At 43.3% G+C, this 19,699-nt stretch overlaps 1 protein-coding gene across 1 annotated transcript; it reads right to left on the bottom strand.

Annotated features, from left to right (window-relative positions):
• Positions 1 to 4,860: 4,860 nt before the first annotated feature.
• Positions 4,861 to 18,132, bottom strand: rcvrn (recoverin). The gene is made up of 3 exons (XM_062984003.1): positions 17,423 to 18,132; positions 10,032 to 10,143; positions 4,861 to 6,152 (listed from the first exon to the last, which is right to left on the bottom strand). Exons 1-3 carry the CDS (start codon positions 17,801 to 17,803, stop codon positions 6,064 to 6,066), a joined length of 582 nt encoding a protein of 193 aa, XP_062840073.1. The 5' UTR covers positions 17,804 to 18,132; the 3' UTR covers positions 4,861 to 6,063.
• Between the last annotated feature and the right edge of the window lie 1,567 nt (positions 18,133 to 19,699).

Raw genomic sequence — 19,699 nt, 5'->3', positions numbered from 1 at the left:
TGACTTAAGAATTGGCCGCCGGCAAAGATGTTGCCCAGGTGACGCCTGGATCTTTTACTATCCTATGGGAGCCTTCCCTCATGTCCCCATATGGGAAGCTGGAGCTTACAAAGGGGAGCTCACCCCACTCCCCGGATTTGAACTGCCAATGTTTTGGTCAGCGGTCCTGCTAGCACAAGGGTTTAACCCATTGCTCCACCGGGAGCTCCAGTAAAGGAACTCAAGGCAACTAACAATACAAAAGCTTCAATAGAAGCATAAATATGTGCTGTTAAAATATTAAAATTTATTGTCAATATTCAAGCCATAAAACAGCACTACAAAACACTGAAAGGCAAATTCTACAAGTCTGATTCCAAAAACATGCCTTGACTTGCTGACAGGAGAGCAAGGATGGCCTCCCTAGAGAAGGAGTTTCAGTCTAGGACCAACTACCAAGAAGGTTCTCTCCCTTCTTCCTACCAAAGGAGCCTGAAAATGTGGTAGGACAAAGAGGAGAGCATCTCCAGAAGTTCTTGAATGCTTTAACAGACCCCAAAAAAGGAAATACGGCTCTCTAAATAGCCAGAATCCTAACCATGTAGGGCCTCGTAGGTCATTACTTTATGTCCAGAAATGGATTGGCAGCCAGCATAGCTGTTACTACAAGAGAAATGCATGCTCCATAGTTACCAAACTGGCTGCAGTTCTTTTGACCAATCAAAGTTTCTGAGCACTTTTCAAAGACAAGCCAACATAGAGCGCATTGTAAACAGGATGTAAGCAAGGTATGTGTTATCTTGGCCTGATCTGACTCCTCCAGGATTGGATGGGACTGGCCTAGTGGCATTAACTGTGCAAATGCTTTCCTGCTCCTCACTCCAGGCTTAGGGCTGAATGCAGGAATATCCCAGACTGCAAACCTTAAAAACCACATTGCCCCACTAGCTTCTCAAGCTTGTTTGGATGGGAACAGAATGTTTTGTCCTACAATTCCCAGCAGTCCTATACAACATACTGTAGTAATGGATTTTGCATCAGGTAAATCAAAGCTATTGAAAGTCTAAGCTCTAAACTGTACTTCAAGGGCCTTTAGTGTGGAACTAATAGGAGAAGCATCATGGTGTAGTGGTTTGAGTGTTGGTGGTCCTCAACCTGTGGGTCCCCAGATGTTTTGGCCTTCAACTCCCAGAAATCCTAACAGCTGGTAAACTGGCTGGGATTTCTGGGAGTTGTAGGCCAAGACACCTGGGGACACACAGGTTGAGAACCAGAATAGACAGGAAACTGAACTTCCCTGTGCTAAGTTTTCTCTTCCCATTTCTCCTCTTCCAGAAGAACCTGAAATTTGAATTTGGAATCTCTCTTCTCACCTTTATTTTCTGAGACTTCACTGTATTGTGATTTGACCTATTAGCAATGAAGGGATGCCAGAGTGAAAAGAAGAGGGATGCTTTAAATGGAATGATTCTATTGAAATGTTGAGAATACTCCTTTAATTTGAATAGTTGTGCAGAAGGAGAAATGTCAGCATCTTTTGCTAGTTGCGTGGCAAGCAACACCTGCTGAAATTCCTCCTCCACAACCATTCAATGTATAGGATTATTATCTGCAGCTTAGGGACCATATCTCAGCCCTGGGGTCAGGATTGCCTGATCTCCTAGGTCTCCAATTTTTGCATGGGAGATGATGCGGGTGCACGTTCTCCAGAATTTGTTGCAGTGGGAGGTTCTACTTAAGAGAAAAAGGCAATGTGCAAACTTCCAACTGGTAGAGAACAAGTTTGCTAAAATTGTAAGGCTTGATTCATTTGTGACTGCAATGTACAGATTTCCAGTTGGTTTATTCAGTTACTTACTTAGCTTCCTCTTTTCTTTCCCAATCTTTGTAGTGCCAGGATTCCCGTCCTGCTTTGTAAATTGTTCTGTCTCCCATATCACTAAATCATTGAGACGGAATCTGGGGATAGTCTCTTTAGTTAATATTTCTGTCTCCATTTCCCGAGGGAAAATATGTTCTCTGTGTGTGTTGATTCTTAATTCATAACACTGTGATATCACTGGAGGCTGCCCCTTGATCTCAAGTTTTGGTCTGGAAATCTTATGGTCTGGTGTGATCTAGAACTGACAACTGTATGTTGGATGTGTTTGGGAGCATGAGCAAAATGTACCTTTTAGAAGTGTAATCCGATCTGAGATTGACTCCTTTTTGTGTAGATTGGTATGAGTTGGAACCACAGTGAGACCTTGATACCTGTTGGGGTTTGGTTCCAGGGCCACCATGAACACTCAAATCCCGTTATATACGATGGCATAGTAAAATGGTGGTCCCTTATATAAAATGGCACAATCAAGATTTGCTTTTAGTATTATTTTAAAAAATCTTCAAGTTATGGCTCGTTAGCTCCATGGATACAGAATCTGTGTATATGGAGTCCCCCTGAATATTTGAGCCTTGTCGTCCCATTCCCCCTCTTCCAGGCCACAGGGCTCTTTGTTGTAATTTCCTCCTCTTTCCACCAGGGGGCATCTGTTCCTCTCTGCTGCAAGAAGTGTTGTGCAGGTCTGATGGCAATCTTTGCGTTGTGGTGCCTTTGCTTCTTTTTCATTCATTTCACCAGATATACAAAGGTGAAGGGAGCGAGGCTGAGGAGCAGCACTTCAGAGCTGGAAGGCGGGGAGCTAAGCCTCCCCCCTTAACCTTGTTCCAGCGTCCCCGGCTGATTACCACAAGCTCCTTACAACCATATTTACAGCATCCTCTCCACATGGGGATTAGTGCGGATCAACACTAACAGGCTTGTGGTTAAAACTCCACAAAGAAAGAGGGAAAGAGACTGGTTATATAATGCCCCCTTCCTCTTCCCTTCCCATCCTCCCAATCATAACGCTTCAAAATTGGGTTAGAAGATGGGCCTCGGTCCTGAATTTGCCAAGCCAAGACTGATGCTGTGTTTATGTGCCATGAAAGGTTGGATAAGATAGAAATTCAACAGGTTGGGTGATAGTGAGTTTCATCCAACTTGTTAAATCATTAGGGCTGAGACAGACACAGAGAGAATTTATATGACTTTTCCCCTTCTGTTTCTGAACTAGTCCAGCTCAGAAAAACTTTGCCTGCTATTTGCTAGCTGTTGGCAACCCAGAAAACTGTTGGGATAGGTGGCTTGTAAGTACAAGTTTAAAAAATCAGGGGAGACTACATTCTAAGGCTCTAACTTTCTCTGAAAATGAGGGAATAGGGCTAAAGAACTGGTGCTTCTATTCCTTGGGATGGTCAGTGAAGACAGGAGTCATGGTGCTGGTAGTAACTAGACCAGTGGTTCTCAACCTGTGGGTCCCCAGGTGTTTTGGCCTACAACTCCCAGAAATCCCAGCTAGTTTACCAGTTGTTAGGATGATGGGAGTTGAAGGCCAAAACATCTGGGGATCCACAGGTTACAAACCACTGAACTAGACCCAAAAGAGTATACCTGATCTAATCTGTTTTTGGAAGCTGGACAGGGTCAGTACATGATGCCAGTGCTGTTGGCTCTATTTCAGAGGAAGGAATGACCAAACCACCTCTGAGGATGTTTTACCTAAGAAAACCCTATGAAATCCATAGGGTCACCATAGGCACATGCATGTACCACACTGCTGATGGCACCGTCTCCCATGCTGACCAGGTTTTTGCTGGATAACATGACTAAATGTGTCAAGGATCTACTGAGCAACTGCAGTGGTGGGGTATGTGTGTGTCTTTGGAGGTTATTACAATGGTACCATAGATAGATAACCCTTATGGAGCAAGCACTGTGTAGCACAGTGGTTCTCAACCTGTGGGTTCCCAGATGTTTTGGCCTTCAACTCCCAGAAATCCTAACAGATGGTAAACTGGCTGGGATTTCTGGGAGCTGTAGGCCAAAACACCTGGGAACCCACAGGTTGGTGTAGTAGAAGTAAGCAGTGCTGAACCAGTTCCAAAGCCTTTTATCTTGAACATGCTATGATGGGATCTCATTGGAACCAATGACTAAATGGAGGCCTTCATTCTTTGGACACATCAAGAGACAAGATGGCCCCTTGGAGGGGGGGGAGGGGGGGAGCAAAAATGCCTTTGTTGCAGTCACTGCAACTGGGAAAATGACAACTATGAGTGTAGTTTGCGGACAGTATTCTAGCCATTATGTAGCCACTATGTTCTGACAAATGGCTTTGTCTTCCACAGTAGTTGCTTAAGAACACCTTTTTATAACAAAAAGAAAGAAGATTGCCAATCATCATAACTGGGGAGACAAGCTTCTAATATGGAAGTGTGTGTCCAGTGGACTTGGTTCCACTCTGGTTTGTAGTAAATTCCCCTATTCTTTTAAAGTGAGAATGTTGAAAAAAAGTACAGTAGCATCTCACTTATCCAAGCTAAAAGGGCTGGCAGAACCTTGGATAAGCGAATATCTTGGATAACAAGGAGGGATTAAGGAAAACCTATTAAACATCAAATTAGGTTACGATTTTACAAATTAAGCACCAAAACATGTTATACAACAAATTTGACAGAAAAGGTAGTTCAATACACAGTAATATTATGTTGTAATTACTATAGTTACGAATTTAGCACCTAAATATCCCGATATTTTGAAAACATTGACTACAAAAATGCATTGGATAATCCAGAACCTTGGATAATCGAGTATTGGATAAGTGAGACTCTACTGTATCTGTATCATAGAACCATCTCACAAGATCAATGGCAATATGTTGGCCTCTTAGAATCATGTAGCTCATGATGGAGGTGAACTTGGTTGGGATATTCCCATATTCTGAAATGTTTCTTTGTAATGCGTTGATATAAAGCTACCTCCTTTTTTTGTTGGAATATACTCCTCGGTGCCAAGTCTGATACACACAATGCCCTTTATTGAAAAACAGACAGGGTAACAGAAACTTAAACACGCTCCTCTTTAGGATATTAACCCTGGCCGACCCCTCCCTAGAAGTAAGTAACCCTGTTTTTCTTACAGAAACAAGAAACACCGCTAGCGTGATAGAGGAAGGAAAACGACGACGGACATTAAAATCCACATTTAGGAAGAATTACATCGGCTCTATAGTTCTGTTAGCTAGCTTGCTGACCCTCACTGTCCAAAACAACCGAAGTACAATACATCTTCAAGCAGTGTCTTAGGAAAGGTCTAGGACAGTGTTTCCCAACCTTTGGGCCTCCAGGTGTTTTGGACTTCAACTCCCACCATTCCTAACAGCCTCAGGCCCTTTCCTTTTCCCCCTCAGCCGCTTAAGCGGCTGAGGGGGAAAAGGAAGGGGCCTGAGGCTGTTAGGAATGGTGGGAGTTGAAGTCCAAAACACTTGGATAGAAGCCTGGCAATTAAAATGGGATCATAACAAAAGGACTTGAGAGCTTGTCTTCTGGCGAGCCTCACGACTAGTCTCCTGGATCCAAGTCCACTGACTCTTACCTCCTTTATGTGTGTCTTGTTTTTTGCAACTTAAATAACAACAACAACAATAATAATAATAATAATAATAGCAATAATAATATTTTCCTTGTTTCTTAACTGTTTTTCATACCTCCACCTTTCTTCCCCCTGCCCCCAAATAGGTTCGCTCAAGTGAGCATTTTTTTAATGGCCGTGGGGCTGACCTTCCATTGAAAAAAATAATGCAAAATTAAAAGGGCAGAAACAGAAAAAGGGTGGCTATCGCTAACAAGAGTTGGGTTTGTACAGTAAAGGGTATACACAGTTGTGTTTATAGTCGTACTTTTTCCATGAGTGTGCACAAATTTCCCCCCAACTTCTATTTATATTATTTCTCTCACACATATACTCATACACACACACACACACAGGGTATTACAATATTCTGCCTTACTTTGCATCATGCATACAAACATACGCTTCTATCAGAGCTTGGAAACAGTATTTTTTCCCCAAAAAGCTATAATTTCTAGAATTTCTAGAGCATAGCCTCTGGCCATGTGGGCTGGGGATTCTGGGAGTTGTAGTCCCCCAAAAGTAACTTTTCCAAGCTCTGATTTTTACACCCACACTTTTATTTCCCCCCTAACAATTAATACCAAAAGCTCCTATTTTTTCTTGGGCTCATATTGGATGAGTCTCATTATTGCATCGTTCTTCGTCACTCCTTCAATAAACTCCTTTTCAGCAAGTTTATCTGTTGGAAAAGAAAAAAAGAAAACATGGATTCGTACTTATTCAATAAAGTACAAGAGAAGCATAAGGAGAAGGGAATTTATGCCTTTCCTTGATACATTAATTGTATGCTTAGGACACTTATATAATAATCCATCTGTTGGGTTGCTGTGAGTTTTCCGGGCTGTATGACCACATTCCAGAAGCATTCTCTCCTGACGTTTTTCCCACATCTATGGCAGGCATCCTCAGATGTTGTGAGGTGTGTTAGAAACTAGGCAAGTGAGGTTTATATATCTGTGGAGTAATGTCCAGGGTTTGAGAAAGAACTCTTGTCTGTTGGAGACAAGTGTGAATGTTGCAATTGGCCAGCTTGATTAGCATTGAATAGCCTGGCAGCTTCAAAGCCTGGCTGCTTCCTGCCTGGGGAATCCATTTGTTGTTTGGTTATTGTCTTCATGATGGCCCCACTGACTTATTATTACTATTCGTTTCAATATTGTGCTGGTACGCAAGAACTATATCTAGGTACTACTCTCTTTCTAAGCAGACCAACTTAAAAGTTGCCCCTGGTAGCGCAGTGGATTAAACCCATGTGCCGGCAGGACTGATGACTTGAAGGTTGGGTTGCTGACCTGAAGGTTGTCATTTCAAATCCAACCCAGGGAGAGCGCAGATAAGCTCCCACAAGGATAGTAAAAACATCAAAATCTCCGGGCATCCCCTAGGCAACGTCTTTGCAGATGGCCAATTCTCTCACACCAGAAGCGACTTGCAGTATCTCAAGTCACTCCTGACACGCACACACACAAAAATTAAAAGTAAATAGGCAACTTTTCGAACGTCACAGAACTCTTCACCAAACCAAATGCTCAGGTTTCGACCTCTTTAACAATATGTGGATTGCAAGTGTCTGCAGAATATATACTGTCTTCTGATGAATTATTTCATGACCATTTCTCTATGGAAGGGGAAATTGTACATCAGCATGAACTTTGAGGATACCAGAACAGTGCCTTTGCTCAAAACTCATGACTATTTTGAGATGAGAAGAAGAAAAGAAATGATGGCACCTAAAAGTGGTTTGCAACCTTGACCATGTAAACCTACTTGGTGACCTTGGACAAGTCATAGAATCATAGAATCATAGAATCATAGAATAGTAGAGTTGGAAGAGACCACATGGGCCATCTAGTCCAACCCCCTGCTAAGAAGCAGGAAATCGCATTCAAAGCACCCCCGACAGATGGCCATCCAGCCTCTGCTTAAAAGCCTCCAAGGAAGGAGCCTCCACCACGGCCCCGGGGAGAGAGTTCCACTGTCGAACAGCTCTCACAGTGAGGAAGTTCTTCCTGATGTTCAGGTGGAATCTCCTTTCCTGTAGTTTGAAGCCATTGTTCCGTGTCCTAGTCTGCAGGGCAGCAGAAAACAAGCTTGCTCCCTCTTCCCTATGACTTCCCTTCACATATTTGTACATGGCTATCATGTCTCCTCTCAGCCTTCTCTTCTGCAGGCTAAACATGCCCAGCTCTTTAAGCCGCTCCTCATAGGGCTTGTTCTCCAGACCCTTAATCATTTTAGTCGCCCTCCTCTGGACGCTTTCCAGCTTGTCAACATCTCCCTTCAACTGTGGTGCCCAAAATTGGACACAGTATTCCAGGTGTGGTCTGACCAAGGCAGAATAGAGGGGGAGCATAACTTCCCTGGATCTAGACGCTATTCCCCTATTGATGCAGGCCAGAATCCCATTGGCTTTTTTTAGCAGCCGCATCACATTGTTGGCTCATGTTTAACTTGTTGTCCACGAGGACTCCAAGGTCTTTTTCGCACACACTGCTGTCAAGCCAGGCGTCCCCCATTCTGTATCTTTGATTTCCATTTTTTCTGCCGAAGTGAAGTATCTTGCATTTGTCCCTGTTGAACTTCATTTTGTTAGTTTTGGCCCATCTCTCTACTCTGTCAAGATCGTTTTGAATTCTGCTCCTGTCTTCTGGAGTGTTAGCTATCCCTCCCAGTTTTGTGTCGTCTGCAAACTTGATGATCGTGCCTTCTAACCCTTCGTCTAAGTCGTTAATAAAGATGTTGAACAGAACCGGGCCCAGGACGGAGCCCTGCGGCACTCCACTTGTCACTTCTTTCCATGATGAAGACGACGCATTGGTGAGCACCCTTTGGGTTCGTTCGCTTAGCCAATTACAGATCCACCTAACCGTAGTTTTGTCTAGCCCACATTTTACTAGTTTGTTTGCCAGCAGGTCGTGGGGGACTTTGTCGAAGGCCTTACTGAAATCCAGGTACGCTACATCCACAGCATTCCCTGTATCGACCCAACTCGTAACTCTATCGAAAAAAGAGATCAGATCAGACAAAAAGAGTATGAAAGTCATACTCTTTCAGCCTCAGAGGAAGGCAAAGGCAAACTAGTTTTGCAATATAAACTCTAATAGGTTCACCTTAGTAAAAGGTAAATGTTTCCCCTGACATTAAGTCTAGTCGTGACCGACTCTGGGGGTTGGTGCTCATCTCCATTTCTAAGCCGAAGAGCCGGCATTGTCCATAGACACCTCCAAGTTCATGTGGCTGGCATGACTGCATGCAGCGCCTTACCTTCCCGCCGGAGCGGTACCTATTGATGTACTCACATTGGCATGTTTTAAAACTGCTAGGTTGGCAGGAGCTGGGGCTAACAGCGGGCGCTCAGTCCGCTCCCAGGATTTGAACCTGAGACCTTTTGGTCCGCAAGGTCGGCGCTTTAACACTGTGCCACCAAGGGCCCCAGGTTCACCTCAGAGTCTTCATATGTTAGAAGTGACTTGAAAGCACACAAGAACAACAAACAAATCCTGGAAAAGTGCCTGGGCTCTCATAGAAAACGTGCCAGAAGCTAGGATAATTTATACATATCCAACTTGAGTGGATGTGCATCTGTGACTATATGGATTTGTGCTGAAGTTACTTGGATATTTCGTGGAGAAGCTACCCTGCAAAACATCTAACAAACCAATTTTAAGTTTTATCAGGAAGCACGAGGCATCTTCTCCCCCACCCTTTGATTCTGAGAGGCCAGGTAAAGCAATATTGGAGCACTCTGAAATCATAGCAGCCATTTATTTTGTATTGACCTTGGGGAATAAAGCTGCCAAGAAAGGAAAATACATTATACATGAGTCCCGGAGTGGAAAAATCAAATATAAACCTTATAAATTAAACATACATAAACTCTACCGACAGAATATTAACTACCGCTAATCGGTCATTCTGCATATCATTCCTTTCAGCCTGCTTAACAGCACAAATTATGCCTACAGTCAATTTGGCAGAGATTGATGCCAACTGGCTGCTTCTTAACCTGCCCATTGAATTCAGTGAGGCTTACTCTCATTGAAGTGTGTATAGCAAACAATGGGTGGCTCTCCAGATGTTTTGTGGGATGCAGTTCTCTCCCTTGGTGATGATAACTTAAGACTGATGGGAGTTGTAGGACGAAGGCATCTAGGATTGTAACCTCCAAAGTAAGTACTCGCCAGATGCTTTCAGCTGCCTTATCTCCAAACAATACACTAGGAGATATCAGTCAACACACGTCTTTCTAAGTTGACTTACATCTATGCCAGTGGTTCTCAACCTGTGGGTATAAAGTTGTCTTGATCAGGGCAATAAATACAAAAACAGGCCAGCTTCCAAGCCCAACAGAACTCGCCACCTTTTAATTCTAAGAGGTATTCTGTCATATATCGTGGCGGTTTGACGGATGATCCTTAAATGCTTCCAATGAATAAAATATTAAAAGTAGGCCTGTTCAATTCTTAATGCCAACCAAGGGTGGCAACAGTTGGGCTGCATCCAGGTTTTTCTCTTTTGTAGAGAGCAGAACATTGAGGGACACTGTAGGTGGACTTACCGGTTTCTCCCTTATTAAAATATGCCCACAGCTTGTCAGCCCGTTTCTGAGGAGTGTTTTCATCCTCTGGCAAAGTCTTCTGTTCCTCGGGAGGAATCATCTTGAATATCGCCTGGGAGAGTGGAAGACAATAGAGATAACCTTATATGAGTACTCTTTGGAAGACGGAATTAGGCTAACATTTATATTAGCGGGAGATCACAGCACAAATAGTCTCACCCAACCGCAGTGGTGCAATGGGTTAAACCCTTGTGCTGGCTGGACTGCTGACCTAAGGGGTGATGCTGACCTGGTTGGAATCCAAAAGATGGGGTGATCTCCCAGCTGTCAGCTCTAGCTTACGAGGACATGAGAAAAGCCTCCCACAGGGTGGTAACACATCTAGGTGTCCCCTGGACAATGTCTCTGTATACAGCCAATTCTCTCACACCGGAGGCGACTTGCAGTAAGTTCTCCAGTCACTTTTGATAGGATTTTTTTTAAAAAACCCAACCACTATAGCTCCCAAAATCCCCTAACCATGCTAACTCTGGGATGATGGGAGTTGTAGTATTAAACTTGACTTCTTCTTAGGATCTTGCTTAAAATGACCTGCGTTCTTACATTTCATAGCTGTACAGAATTAGTTCCCAACTTATTTCTAGAAAACCCAGGAATCCTATCTATCAGCTTCTGTTTTCTCATCCTTGACACTTCCGTTGTTTACTAAAGAGCCCTAGCTCCAATTTTCATCACCTTCCACCCAAGGATAAAGTTTTTGACTGAAGACATAATAGTGTAAAAATGTATGAAATTTGGAAATGTGAATGTTTGGGAGGAGTATTGAACAGGAGCATATATAGCTTGGCAGGTGGGAGAGCACAAGCCAGTCACACCTACAAGTGGCAACCAGTTGCACATGGGGAATTCTGCAAGTAGGGCATCCTTCCTGCTTGTGTTCCCCTGAAACTGGTATTGAGAGGTATGTTGCTTCTAATGCTGGTGGTAATCTATAGCTCCTGGTTATTAATAGCCTTTGATCGACTTAACCCTCCATAACCTTGTCTAATCCTCTTTCTAAAACTGTCTGAATTGACGCTTGTCCCTGCATCTTGTGATAGGAAGTTCCACCATGTTAACTCCATTCTGCAGGGCAAAGTGCTTCTTTTCACAGCCATCTGAGGATTACATTCTTTATTGCAAGTATGGGCAAACTTCGGCTCTCTGGGTGTTTTGGACGACAACTCCCACAATTCCCAACAGCCTACTGGCTGTTGGGAATTGTGGGAGTTGTCGTCCAAAACACCTGGAGGGCCAAAGTTTGCCCATGCCTGCTCTATTGCATCTCAGAAGCTGAGAACATAAGAAGTCCAGGGCAGCCCATGTGACGCAAATAACTCTGCCCTCCAACACTTTGCCACATGCCCACCATCTGAGAGGGTCACCTCTTTCCACCTAATATAGTGGTTCTCAACCTGTGGGTCCTCAGATATTTTCTCCTTCGACTCCCAGAAATCCTAACAGCTGGTAAACTGGCTGGGATTTCTGGAAGTTGTAGGCCAAAACACCTGGGGGCCCACAAGTTGAGAACCACTGACCTAATGGGAAAGCTAGTTCTGGGAAAGAAGAATAGATAAGAATACCTGCTGAGAGAAAGCAAGGATGGGTGGTGGAGGCCATACAAGTAAATTATAAGGGATAGCTATAATAGCAGAAGACCAAGAGAAACACAAATGAGATGTTCAATTCTAGGGTGAATGCTGTCCATCACTTTTCTTTCCTATTCTTCAACCATTGACCTCAGAGTCTAGCTAGCAAACCTACTATTTTCTCTCTCTTCAGGTTGTTAGTGTAAACTGGTATGAGGCAAACTGTCTCAAACTCCAACAGTGATCCTTGGAGCTAAGTGAAGGTTTGAGCACAGTTCTTCCTGATTCAACCCCAGCAATCTGATCAATGTTGTCTTGGAGAATGAGATTATCTAGCTATGGTTTCAAATGAGCAGTTAGTTCATAAAAGGGATAAGTTGGGCTGAGCTTCTGTTCCACTTGTTAAGAGGGGCAGATATTCTCTGACTCTGAATTATGGTATAAACCAAGAGTGGACACCCACATTTTATTAGAATGGTGGTTCTCAACCTGTGGGTCCCTAGGTGTTTCGGCCTCCAACTCCCAGAAATCCCAGCCAGTTACTAGCTGTTATGATTTATGGGTGTTGAAGGCCAAAACATCTGGGGACCCACAGGTTGAGAACCACTGTATAAGAGTGAAAGTCCCAGCAGTCTTAAGTGGAAAGGTGTGCTGGAAGTTGCCACTTCAAGAACATCTAGATCAGGCATGGACAAACTTTGGCTCTCTTCCAGGTGTTTTGGACTTCAAATCCCACAATTCCTATGCCTGATCTAGAGAGTCACATGAGATGATGTAGGTTTGCATCTATGGAAGACTATAGGTATTGAAGACTATAGCAATGGATGAATAAAAATGAGAAAGGAATGCCACACACAGAAATGTTCAACTGTTCTGCTTTCTTCTAATTCAATAGTTTCCAGTCTGAGGTTCAAGGATAGTGTTGGACTATGTTTCCCAGAATTCTTCACTGTTGACTAGGCAGGAGTGGGTTTTGAAAAGGTGTAGCCCAGGCATGGGTAAGCTTCGGCCTTCCAGGTGTTTTGGACTTCAATTCCCACAATTCCTAACAGCCTATTGGCCCATGCCTGGTGTAGCCTGACATCTGGAACCACTGTTTTAACCTTCTTTCCTCCAGTGAAAATATTCTGTTAGAAGCACAATTTCATTCCCAATCATCCTAGTAGAGTTCCTTTTTGCTGCCTCAGTGCTGGTTGAATTCTACTAATTTGGGGTTGAGCCAATCCCTCCTTCAACTTGGAGCTAATGTTCAAACAATGGGTTTCTTCTGGAGCCTAATCATATACTTGACGTTTCTACCTGTGCGTCAGCAGCTCATCCTTGAGGCTATTTCAGGAGTGGAATGTGGGATACATGTATAGATACACACACTCTTGGGTTAATCCTGGACTTACAAGTGATTATGTGAGCTTCCAGATGGCTTGGGGGGGGGGCATTATGGGGACTGTCCAAGTGACAGGTACCAGGGAAAACCATAACTGTCTTAGTTAACTTGGCACTAATAAGATGCTCTGCAAAGGGCCAGTATTGTTTCTGAACTATTTACAGGTGAGATAAGCGGGGGTTCGATAGAGGTTTATATCTATATATTTTTTTCACCTGAGAGTAGACCCGCAAACCTGTTCAATCATTTGGGTTTATAGCAGGCATGGGCAAACTTCGGCCCTCCAGGTGTTTTGGACTTCAACTCTCACAATTCCTAACAGCCGGTAGGCTGTTAGGAATTGTGGGAGTTGAAGTCCAAAACATCAGGAAGGCCGAAGTTTGCCCATGCCTGTTTTATAGCTTGTAACATTTAAAAGACCACACCTGGTTCAATCTATGAATATGCTGTGGGACCTTGTTATCTAATGGGATTTAGTTTCAGGACCATGGATACCAAAATTAATGGATGCTCAAGTCGCATGATATACAATGATATCTAAAATGGTGTCCTTTATATAAAATAGCAAAATCGGTTAGGTTTTTGAATTTTTAAAAACTATTTTTGAACTATGGAGTCTTGAATTTGTGGGTACAAAGGCTTGACTGTGCTACATTTCATTCAGCTGCTTCATCCATCGTGGAATCCATGTAACCAAGTCTGTTCTGCCAGTTATTGAATTGCCAGCTCTTTTTCAAAAATTAGAGCACTATTGCACCTTTAAAGAAATGACTCTGGTGCAGACGCAAAATTAACATGTTAAGATTGCCCTACTCTCACATTAGGAAAAATCTGTTCCTCTTCCAATTGTGCATCTCTGGCAAAGATGTCAATTTATTACTTTCATCAGACTATCCCCTGGTGTGATGCCCAAAACATAATCAGGTTAAACTAGAAGCTGGAAAATTACTTTTTAAAAGTCATTTGATCCTGTGTTGTCGAAGGCTTTCATGACCGGATTTACTGGGTTGCTGTGAGTTTTCCAGGCTGTATGGCCATGTTCCAGAAGCAATCTCTCCTGGCGTTTCTCCCACATCTGTGGCAGGCATCCTCAGAGGCTGTGAGGTCTGTTGGAATCTGTGGAAGGTCCAGGGTGGGAGAAATAACTCTTGTCTGTTTGAGGCAAGTGTGAATGTTGCAATTTGCCACAAATGCTAATCAAGTTGGCACACTTGCTTCCAACAGACAAGAGTTCTTTCTTCCACCCTGGACCTTCTGCAGATATATAAACCCCACTTGCCTAGTTGAAAACTATTGAAAGCAATTACTTACCAAACCAATATAGGAACATTTTATGTTGCTTTTAAAATTTGGCTTCATTAGTATTTTCAGGTTAAAATTCTGATCATATACATTCCCCAGTATTAATAATTTCCTTTCTGCACATTGTTCTTGTGTGCCTTTGTTTCCAACTTATGGCAACCCTTAAGAGGAATCTATGTCATTGAGTTTTCTGGGACTGAGAATGTGTGGCTTGGCTAAACGGGTTTCCATGGCCAAAAAGGGAATAAAACTTTGGTCTCAACGCTCTAACCAATATACTTTTAGATTTCAGAAGAAAGGATAGGAAGAAAAGGTGGAAACCTAGCTCACTGTAAGGCAGGCTTTGGCAATCTGGGTGTTTTGGACCTACCGGCTGTTAGGAATTGTGGGAGGCAAAGTCCAAAACACCTGGAGGGCCGAAGTTTGCTCACGCCTGGTTTAAAACCAGGACTTTGGTTGTATATTTTGGTTTACATTGTCTAACTTTACACATACTCAGCTATGTAGCACAAGTGAAATGCGAACCTCCTAGTGAATTGTGAAGATATGTAATGGTATCCGCAATGATGTGTAGGGGTCTAGGGATGTTTATTGGCATTGTCTGGTCAATGTGCATTAAGAGCACCTATAGCCCATTGTTGGCTCCCTTATGTAATAATATGATCCCTGCTTCTTGCTGGCTTGAAACACAGGGAAACTGCTCAATTCTGTGTTTCCACAAACACAAATCCTATACTGAATTCCAGGTCAAGTTTCTATGTCTTATTAACAGAGCAATCTGAAATGTGCTGAAATTTTCTTCTGAAGGGAGACATCCAGCAGTTTAGCATCACTCATACAACTCATAATATTTCCCTGCTTGTAGGCAAAACAAGACAAAGTATATTTGATGCGTAAACATATGGGAAAATTGTTTTGCACGTGAAGATCCCATTTGCAGAAAGTACAGCATAATAAGATTCAATGGATAACTCCTGGCCCAAGAATACAATTAAGTTGTGCTGGAGGACCTATAAATACCTAGAAAGGACATATTTTGTTGGACATTGATAAATGAAACTGCAGCATCAGTCTTGCGGTTACAGATGTGTGTGTGTGTGTGTTACTGTGCATAATTATAACATCATTCCACTTTAGCTTCCATGGTTTTATCATATCCACAAACTTGTATTTTAGTGAGACACTAGAGCTCCCTGACTGTGATTTCTCAATGCACCTCCCCAAATTTCCAATCATTCTCTTGTTTCATTTTACAGGAAGAGCCAAGCTATATTTTTTAGGTCCTGAAGCAGAAAATCCCACAAGATCCTCTCACCCTGCAGATAAATAAACTCACATACGAAGTAGGTAAACAACTGCTCTTTCAAGGCACTCATCTTCTGCAACTGCTTCACTCAGACTAAAGATAAATTCAACCTCAATACGAACAACAATTTACTACCTCTGGTTGCAAAAGGAGATTTCTTTCGCGTTCCCTGCTACACAATTACAGAACTCTGATCCCACTTTAACTGTAATATCGGTGCAGAATCTTGGCATTCGCGGGAATGGTCTGCTTATGATCACATCTTCTCAAGGTCAGAGCAGAAGAAGTTATTCCCCTGAAGATACAGTTGAAGCAAGGCAAATATTGCACTGAGTGGGTCAGGGATTTAATCCCACCTAATCCAACTTTAATCTCAGATTGCTCTATCTTCTCCTACATGGGGAGGGGGAAAGAGTCTAGAAGCTAGAAAAGTGGAGGAAGGTCAGCAACAGCAAAGGATTTATTGGGCATGTACACAGAGCTCTGTTAAATCCACAAAGAGGCAAGTAAGGCCAAATTTATGTGACTATCAAAGACATCTTCCAATCAAATACTGTCCTTTTCCATGTTTCGAGTCACTGTTGGATATATCGGGTCTTCCTGGGAAGGAATTTCAGAGCCTTCGGGAGAGCAACAGCATAATTTTGTCAACAAAGCTGCATAGACAAAAAGGAGGCTATGTAAACTGAACCAATATTTTCAAGTCCTTTCAACTGTCATGATGGGCTATGAAGTATGCCTATGTGACTCTTTATATGTTGTTAAAAAGCTCATAAAATATTAGAATTTCCAAGTACCTTTGAGTGCAGCTATGATGGTTGCACAGGTTTCAAACCTTTTTTAAATTAGCAGCATAGAGCTGTACAGATCTGTTTATTTTTCAGACTACACTCTTTCACAAAGATAGTGATACCTATCTTGCATAAAATACGAACATTTGCTTCCTGCTGGGGACAGTTGAGGCCAGTGAGATATAATTAGCCCTGGATTTAGAGCTGTTTACTGCTCTGCCAATCTTGTTCATCTCGTTAAATAGACGTAACAGGATTTCCCCCCCATAGGCCAAGGCTTATTGGGCAAAAGACAAAGCCTTTGACCAAAGTAATCCCTTGTCATCCCATCACGTCCAGGTGGATTGAGAAGGATTGAGAACGTGCCCAGTTCTTGCCCCTTCCATCCTTCCTTCCCCTTTACGAAGTACGGCTCCAACATGTGACTATGGCCGGCGGTAACCCATTGTCAATGGGATTTACCTGTGTATTGACTAGAGTAAGACATTCTAGTTAAGACTGACCAAGAGGATTACAGTTCTCTGTCCCCTAGGAGAATAAACAATTGTTGGTAGGACTGAATTTGCTCCAAGCATAGGCAAGCTAGTGATACAGCTACATGGATAGGACTATATGTCTCTTGAAGCGAGAGACCTGGATGTGAGCTAGCCACTTTCACTGGTTTCCATCTAATGAAATGAACTTGGGTTGACTATATTGCCGTTCCAGCTATAATAAGGCCTGATGTAAAGGGATATGCACCCGAAATCAACTACTACCCAAACAAAAACATGAAACAACTCAGTATTCAGAGTTCAGTGGCTTCTTTAGTGAGTTGTTGTCTAAGCAGTTCTGTGCAAAAGATCTACAGCAGTTAGCCCCATAAGTGTAATTTAATCCACAGCACACTGTGGTGGGGAAGCTCTCGACGTGGATCTTTCCCATGACCCTTTTCCCATGGCTCCGTCTCTCACACCTCCCCACCCATCCCTCTCACTTACTGCGACGATCTCAAGAACCTCATGCTTGCTGATCTCTCCATTGCGATCCACATCAAAGAGTGCGAAGGCCCATTCCAGCTTGAGGTTGGTCTTGCCGGTGGAGGTGAGATGGAGCGCAATGATGTACTCCCGGAAGTCTAGGGTCCCATCATCGTTGGTGTCAAAGCTCCGGAAGACGTGCCGGGCATAGACCTTGGGGTCAGAGTTGGGGAAGAAGTTGGCATAGATCTTTTCAAACTCAGACCGGCTGATGCGCCCATCGGGACATTGCTTCTGGAAGCTCTCATACCATTTGCAAAGCTCATCTTCCGAATACTTGGTGTTCAGCTTCAGATCTTCCAGGATCTCCTTGGATAGAGCTCCGCTCTTGCTATTGCCCATGGTTTGGGTGTATGCTCACGCACCCCACGCCGCTTCACCAACAGTTCCTGGCTTGTCCTTCCTGCCCTGTTTCAACCTAGCCAGTGGAAGGCCTTGTGCCCAGGGCACCTTCTTTTATAGACTCCCTGGGGTGGATGTGGGTGGAGTCGGGGCCCTGGAGTCCTCGCTTTGCTACACCTGGTGGCCATGATGAGTCTGCATGTGTGCACACACATATTGTACACACAAAGGGAGAGAGATTGAGGGAGGGGGCTATTTTAGGTTGCGCTGATCACATTTGCTCCAAGCTCTTTAACGCCAGGGAAATCGGATTTGGACTTTACGGGCCTTCCTCGCTCCCTCCTTCCCCGTTGCCCTCCTGGCCTCCCTTTCTTCAACGTTGGACACGGTTCCTCAACATGTGCCAGCCCTCAAAGTGGCAGGGGAAGGGGTGGGTGGGGGGAGCAAAATATGTATTTAAAAGAATGAAAACATGGAAGGAGATGGCATATGTAGAGACAAGTGGACAGATGGGAGCACAGCGGCAGATATTGCTCTCTTGACCCCAGGAATTGAGCTACCTTAAGCAGTAAAACACTCTGTGGATTAACAGCACTTCTGGTAATAAACAATCAAACAAAAAGCTGATAAGACATGCAGGTCATGACAAAATACCCCAAATCTACTTTTCCAAGTGCCACCAACTGTCATGGGAGAGGTGAAAAGTTTTAGTACTACGGAAAGATACCTGAAAGTAAGCCCTATTGGAGACAATAGGATTTAGACCAGTGGTTCTCAACCTGTGGGTCCCCAGGTGTTTTGGCCTACAACTCCCAGAAACCCCATCCAGTTTACCAGCTGTTAGGATTTCTGGGAGGTGAAGGCCAAAACATCTGGCGACCCACAAATTGACAACCACTGATTTAGACCTTCTACCAGTCAACAATTGATCCAAAGGGTTCTTCTAAGTGAAACTAAACTACAACCCCACTTCATCACAAGAGGACCATCCTAGACAATAATCAGGTTATGGGTCCTGCTTCTCAGATACTACTTGTGGTGGTACATGCCTCATAAACTCAATAAACATTCTTCCTTTGAAGCCATGTGCATTCGTTCTATGCTCACATGGAGAGTTTGCATCTGCCTTGTGCTCCTTTGCCTTAAATACCTTGGATGCATATCATTAATTATTCAAATAAGACCTCCTTATAAGGAAAAGACAAGGAAAAGACTCCTCCCATTGCATATGTGTGCGTAGTAAGGAAGGAACCACAAATGGGAACAAATGGATTTAACCTGAGCTTGTAGATATCCATCGCATTGGCTTTCTTTTTTCCCTAGTAATGGCAATGGGAAGGTGAGATGTATGTTTAACAGTGCAACCTTGCACATACTTGCTCCAAATTTAGGCCTGAATTGTAAGTCTTTCAATAAGGAGACGGGAAAGATTGCTTTCACATATAATTAAAAACATATAAAGAAGGGATCATAACGAGAACGTGGATTTAATCTGAGATTATGAAAAAACACCATCTGGCTGGCTCTCTCTTTCTTCTCCTGATTACTGTTCGAGGGTGTAGCATTGTGCTTCAACAGTGAAATGCTGTGCGTACTTACTCAGAATTATGAGCTGAATCCAATTCTGAGGGTCCTCTCACAGTTATGACACTTCCATTTTGTTAATGGGCATGGCTGCCATACCCATCAACTGTCCCAATTTGGCAGGAACAGTCATGATTCATCCTCTGTTGTCTCACTTTTTTTCAGCTGCTTTTAAATGTTCCTACATTCTCTTTGCTCAGGGACAAATGCAAGATACTCCAAATGCAAAGATACAGAATGGGGGGGGGGGGGGGTGCCTGGCTCAACAGCAATACTAGTGAAAAAGATCTTGGAGTTCTAATAGACAACTAA

This window comes from Anolis carolinensis, chromosome 6, assembly GCF_035594765.1.
Source record: "Anolis carolinensis isolate JA03-04 chromosome 6, rAnoCar3.1.pri, whole genome shotgun sequence".
In the NCBI taxonomy this organism is placed as follows: Eukaryota; Metazoa; Chordata; class Lepidosauria; order Squamata; family Dactyloidae; genus Anolis; species Anolis carolinensis.
This window is presented reverse-complemented; position numbering and strand designations above follow the sequence as displayed.

Coding starts and splice junctions, on each gene's coding strand:
- rcvrn (XM_062984003.1), bottom strand. CDS start 17,803: ATGGGCAATAGCAAGAGCGGAGCTCTATCCAAGGAGATCCTGGAAGAT. Junction 10,144..17,422: donor AGGTTCTTGAGATCGTCGCA/GTAAGTGAGAGG, acceptor CCACTCTCCCAG/GCGATATTCAAGATGATTCC. Junction 6,153..10,031: donor TTTTAATAAGGGAGAAACCG/GTAAGTCCACCT, acceptor CTTTTCCAACAG/ATAAACTTGCTGAAAAGGAG.